The sequence below is a fragment of the Sinocyclocheilus anshuiensis genome, unplaced genomic scaffold (genome assembly GCF_001515605.1).
Source record: "Sinocyclocheilus anshuiensis isolate Anshui unplaced genomic scaffold, SAMN03320099.WGS_v1.1 scaffold1497, whole genome shotgun sequence".
In the NCBI taxonomy this organism is placed as follows: Eukaryota; Metazoa; Chordata; class Actinopteri; order Cypriniformes; family Cyprinidae; genus Sinocyclocheilus; species Sinocyclocheilus anshuiensis.
Window position 1 is genome coordinate 657,283 of NW_015543492.1, and position 5,552 is coordinate 662,834.

Genomic DNA, 5,552 nt, shown 5'->3' on the forward strand with positions numbered 1-5,552 from the left:
ATTTGGCTTTCACTGGAAAAATCTGTTGGTTATTAAATCTCTCTCAAATGATTTGTAGAAAGGTACTTTAAACGTAATTCAAAAACTCTTCAAACAAATCTGTTATCACACCTGATTGCGGCAGCTACAATAGAATAAAATTAATTTACATCTCAGTATTATCATAACCATGGTAAATTATGAGTCAACCTAAAACTGTTATCTAGATCCAAAAAAAAAATAAAAAAATGGGACCAAGCACTGCAGCAGCCGAAATATTTTAACCAGATAATCAGAGGACAACAAAACAATGATTTCTGTTCACAATATTTGAGAATATGTAAAAATTATTTACAACATTTGACCAACAGGATGCACCCAAAGGTCTGGTACCAAGTTTTAAGAAAAGTATTTAGCAAAATACAGCCTCACTTATTTGGTGTCCATTATTTGCGGTTACGGCTGGTTCAAGAAATCCTCCAGGGCAACTCCTCTGAAAAGAGCTTGAGAGAAAGCAACACTCCTGGTAGAATGAGCTTGAATACCTAGCGGTGAAGAGAGACCTCAGACCTCGTACGCAAGCGAGATAGCATCCCTTACCCAATGAGAAATCCTATGTTTTGATGCAACGAACTCTCTGCGGCCAGCAACAAAACACACCAGCAATTGGGAGGACTTGCACCATTGGCTAGAGCGGTCCACATAGAGCTTCAAAGCTCAAACAGGGCAGAGCAGGTGAAGCCTCTCGTCCTCAAAAGGAGGAGGACAGAAGGAGTGAAGCGACGAGGACAAGACCTTGGCAGCATAACCGGGTCTGAGCCGTAGGAACACCTTAACAAGGCCCGGAGCAAACTCCATGCATGACTCGCTAACAGAGAGAGCCTGCAAATCCCCTATGCGTTTGATAGAAGCCAACGCCAACAGGAGCATCACCTGAAGGGTCAGAATCTGTTCAGGAGCTGACTCCAAAGGCTCAAACGATGACTCCAATAAGCCCTTCAGGACGACAGACAAGTCCCAGGAAGGAACACTGACAGAGTGCTCCGGTCTCAAAATCCTAACCCCACACATAAACGAAGAGACCAAACAATGTCAACCTAGGGAGACTTTATCCGCATACCTGCGAGCAGCGATAGCTGCAACAAACTCTCAAGGTGGTAGCAGCCGCTCCAGCCACAAACGTCTCGTCCAGAAACTCCCGCACAAAATCAATCGGGCAGCTGACTGGATCCACTGCATGAGCTGAACACCACGACTCAAAAACCTTCCACTTGGAAGAATAAAGCCTCCTAGTAGAAGGAGCCCTAGCATTATCAGTGTTTTCCTGAACGTCCACAGGAAGACCAGAGGTCACAGCTGATCGCCCTTGATCGGCCACACCCATAGCCTCCAAATCTCGGGCCGGGGGTGCCAGATCCTGCCCTGGAGTTGAGACATCAGGTCTTTCCTGATTGGAATCTCCCATGGGGTGTGCTCTAGAAGGGAGACTAGCTCCGAGAACCACAAAGCTCGATCGCTGGAACAGCGGCATAACCCTGCTCCACAGAACCCACTAGGTTGGTGAAGTCAGCATTAGTAAGGTGAGCAGAGAAAGGCTGCTTCCAGGATCTGGAGATTTTGTGATGCAGATCACTGAAAAATGGCAGCTTTCTTCACGAGGGACGAGAATTAGGGCCGCCCAACGGGGACTCACGCAGTTCGTCCGACCACTCAATATTAAGCTTTTCGGTAGCACGCGCTACCGAACTCCATCTGCGAATCTGCGCGAGAGCACTCAGGTGAGAGAGGGAGAGAAAGGGTGAGGCCCATCTGCTTACTCTCTATAGCCTCGAGCTCCACATCCGAACCCCAGGCCGCAGATTCATGGAGGGCCTCAGCGGCCTCTGGAGCAGCGTGACGGGGGGAAAACGGATGACTCCTTCTCAAAAACCGCGAGCCTTGTGCGAAGAGTTTTGAGACAAAATTACAGTTAAAAGCACCGTAAAAAGACAAACCCATACATTTAAAACTTACTATGCAGTTCGAGCACGCCGGCTGGCAGTGACGAAACTCCATAGCACTTCACCGCGAGGAGAAACAAGGTTCCACTGAATGCAGTAGCTAAAGTGCAAAAGAGAAAGAAGCCAAAACACGGGCCAGATAAATCGCTTCTGAAGGGCTAAACGACCACTTCTGAAGGAAGGAAATCTGAGTAGCGGATGGTGTGGTCGCTAGTATTAGAGTGGCGACCTTGGCGTCGTGGTGACACCCGTGCCATCAGCCAATGAATTGGCGTGATTCCATACGGGCTTAAGACAATCGGCACACCCAAGGGGCGTTCCCATTGCGTCATAGCTACTCAGTGTTGAGTGAACCTATGAAAGAGAACTACATTAGTGTCCACATAAACAGACGATAACATCATCTGCCGCTTAAACGCTCGTGCTCTTTAAAGTCAAGATGGATTCTGATTGGCTGTCGATGGTTTTATTGGAAAAAAAAGGTCTGAAAGTGATTCCCACGATATCGTTCCTTGATGTTATACTTATATTTTTATAGTTGTGGTGTGTTAGTATTTCGCTGTTCACTTATGAGTTAAGGACCATTCACAATATGGACTATAAAGATTACAAAGCGTCCAGACCAACGGACGATAACATTCTGTTTATTATAAGCGTGCTGCAGTTTTGTTGTCCGCCACTTCAAATACTCAAGCTATTTAAAGCAGGGGCCAGTTGCATAAACATAGCCACTATGTTAAGACTGTCTTAAGAAATAGTTTGACCAACTAGCAGTTAGCCAAGAGGGAACTATTTTCTGACTCAGATTGGGCCAATCTAACTTTTTGTAACTGACTTTAAAAAGTTATGACCAGTCTTGAAGAAAACAATTTAGATGACTTTTTAAGACTAGTCTAAGCAGTTTATGCAACCAGCCCCAGGATGGATTTCACAGGAACGAAAACGCGGCTGAGAGGGATATATACAAAGTCTTGGGAAATGTCTTTCCGAAATAAAATTTCAGTAGACAAAAATTCCACAAAATGGTTTTCAAAATTACGTGCTCTAGGACATCTTACATCTTTTTAGGCCACCTTCGTACTTGAATCCCATTAAATCCCATTTAATAACACTACAGGCAAATTAAATGACACATAATATAATTTTGGCTTCAACAATTTCACAGATTCATGTACAATGCTGATATAATGTATATATATCTCATAAAAGATATCTCATAAAATCAACAACAAGTATTGAAATCAACATAAAAGCAGTTACATTCTTTAAATGAACCTTTAAAAGGTTGACAAACGTCATGCATTTCTGAATAAAGTGCAAAAACTCACAGATTCAGTCAATCACACCACCAAAGCAACAGCACAGAGAATAAAAAAAACATTACATTTATACTGCAGACACAAATGAGTTCTGAAATGCATTTGGAAAAATACAAACACATTTGTGGCACTTTTGATTTTGCGCCTGACATGAAAATGTCAAGTATGAAATATTACTGAGAAGGCATTGCAATGATGTGCTGCTTTGGCTCGGCAGTGTTAACATTAGATTGCACGTTATAAAACACACCTGCTCAAGTCATTCGGAATAATGATCACATTTGATTTGGGCTGAAGTCTGTTAAAAATCAAATATTTCCCTTCTAAAAATATATGCATTGTTTTTACATTCACCAACTCGGTTATTGCAGAAATGGTTGCGTCATGCCGTGACGCCCTCCGCCGCACTCCCATAATGCATCACGTAATAGTCGTGGACGTACATGAGCACGGCGATCGGCTGGCCGATAATCAGCGACATCCAGACAGCGGCGTTGCCATAGTTTCCCCTCAAGAATCGGCCCACAAAATAGGCGAGTGGGATCTGAAACAGAAGGAGAATGTGAAATGAGGAATTTTATTTGATGTTTAACAAGCAATATTGAATATTTAAGACTGACCTGTGCCATCATTCCCAGAAACGCCCAGAGGCGAAACATCTTTAAAGGAACACTCACTAAATACTGGCAAAAATTACACAAAACATTGTCAGGATTATTAAAGCCACAGGAAAATAGTGTAACATGACTGTAAATTGTAATGTAGTGAGCAAATAAACCTCATGGAAAAACGCCGACATGAAGAACACTGCAATCTGAGCCGCTAACTTATTTACTCCTTTCATCAACATTGGCTTATAAAAGTGTCTGAAGGGAAACAGAGAATGAGAAATCAATGAACAAACTACAGTAAGACATGAACAGACAACACAAACTTATCTCAGAACTGATTTCTGTCGTAATTTGAACACAAGCTCAACACTGCTGCAAGAAAACCACCTCTGGCGCACAAATAACAGACAAATCCAATCACATAAGCTGATAAACTCGGCTTACCGTAGGCACCACTTGTGAACAGGAATGTTCCAGTTCGACCAAAAATACGGAATTGTTTCAGAGTTCCTGCGCATATAAAGATCATCAGTTAAACTCAAAACTACACAGTGTGAAAACTTTCTCATGAAATGGCATCTGCATGCTATTTTACTTCTGCAATGTGATGCATTCAGTGCAAAAAAATAAAAAAATAAATACCATGAATCATGCGCAAATGTGTTTTTAAAAGACTTTATTTTATGAATTTTGGACATTAATTTTGATATTGGTCTGGAAATAATAATACAACAGTGACTCCAAAAGTAATGCAAGGTCCATTCATTCTAACGATAACTATAACAATAACTATATTAGTGTCCACATCAACAGACAATGTTCTGTTTATTACAATTGTGCAGTTTTGTTGTCTGTCGCTTTAAATGCTCTTTAAATTTGGATGGATTCTGATTGGTTGTCAATGTTTTTATCTTTCATTTCAAGTGGAAATAAATCACTCTGAAAATTATTGCAACTACTGAAGCCCGTTTCTCCCACAGAATAAAAAACAATAAAACTTTGTTTCTCACAATTCTGAGGGGAAAAAATTCTATTGCGAGACAACTCAGAATTCTATTTTTTTCTCGCAGTTTCAAGTTAACTACATAAAAAAAAAGTCAGAATTGTGAGATCGCAATTACCTTTTTAACCGTTTTATTTTGTGACGTAAACAGGCTTCCATATCCAATGATATCATTCCCCTGTGTTGTTTTTGTTATAGCTGTGTTGTGGATTTCGCTATTCTCTTACGAGTTAAAGGGGTCATATGATGCGATTTCAAGTTTTCCTTTCTCTTTGAAGTGTTACAAGCTATTCGTGAATAGATAAGATCCCTAAAGTTGCAAAGACTGAAGTCTCAAACCCAAAGATATATTCTTTATAAAAGTTAAGACTCGGCCACGCCCTCCTAAAACGCCTCGTTTAAACACGCCCCCACATATCTACGTCACGATGTGGGAAGATTTGCATAACGGCGCCCAAATGTTCACATAAAGAAAGAAGGCGTAACTTTTATTCTCGCTGTAGTATTGTTGCCGCCGCCTCCATGTCGTGGAGACACTTTGTGTTTCGTTGTAAAAGTGAAAATACTTTGTTTGGCCTTTCAAAAGAGGACACGACTAGAAATCAGTGGTTAAGTTGTATTTACAACACTGTTCCAGAAC

The 5,552-nt window shown here is 41.4% G+C and overlaps 1 protein-coding gene across 1 annotated transcript in view; it reads right to left on the minus strand.

The window, feature by feature from the left end:
• Positions 1 to 2,362: 2,362 nt before the first annotated feature.
• LOC107694771 (diacylglycerol O-acyltransferase 1-like) overlaps positions 2,363 to 5,552 on the minus strand; it is a 23,513-nt gene continuing 20,323 nt past the window's right edge. The window contains exons 14-17 of the mRNA XM_016494450.1: positions 4,354 to 4,419; positions 4,077 to 4,164; positions 3,919 to 3,981; positions 2,363 to 3,842 (exon numbers count right to left, since the gene is read on the minus strand). Coding sequence (XP_016349936.1) covers positions 3,681 to 3,842; positions 3,919 to 3,981; positions 4,077 to 4,164; positions 4,354 to 4,419 — 379 coding nt within the window. The 3' untranslated portion in view covers positions 2,363 to 3,680. The remainder of the gene's footprint in view (positions 3,843 to 3,918; positions 3,982 to 4,076; positions 4,165 to 4,353; positions 4,420 to 5,552) is intronic.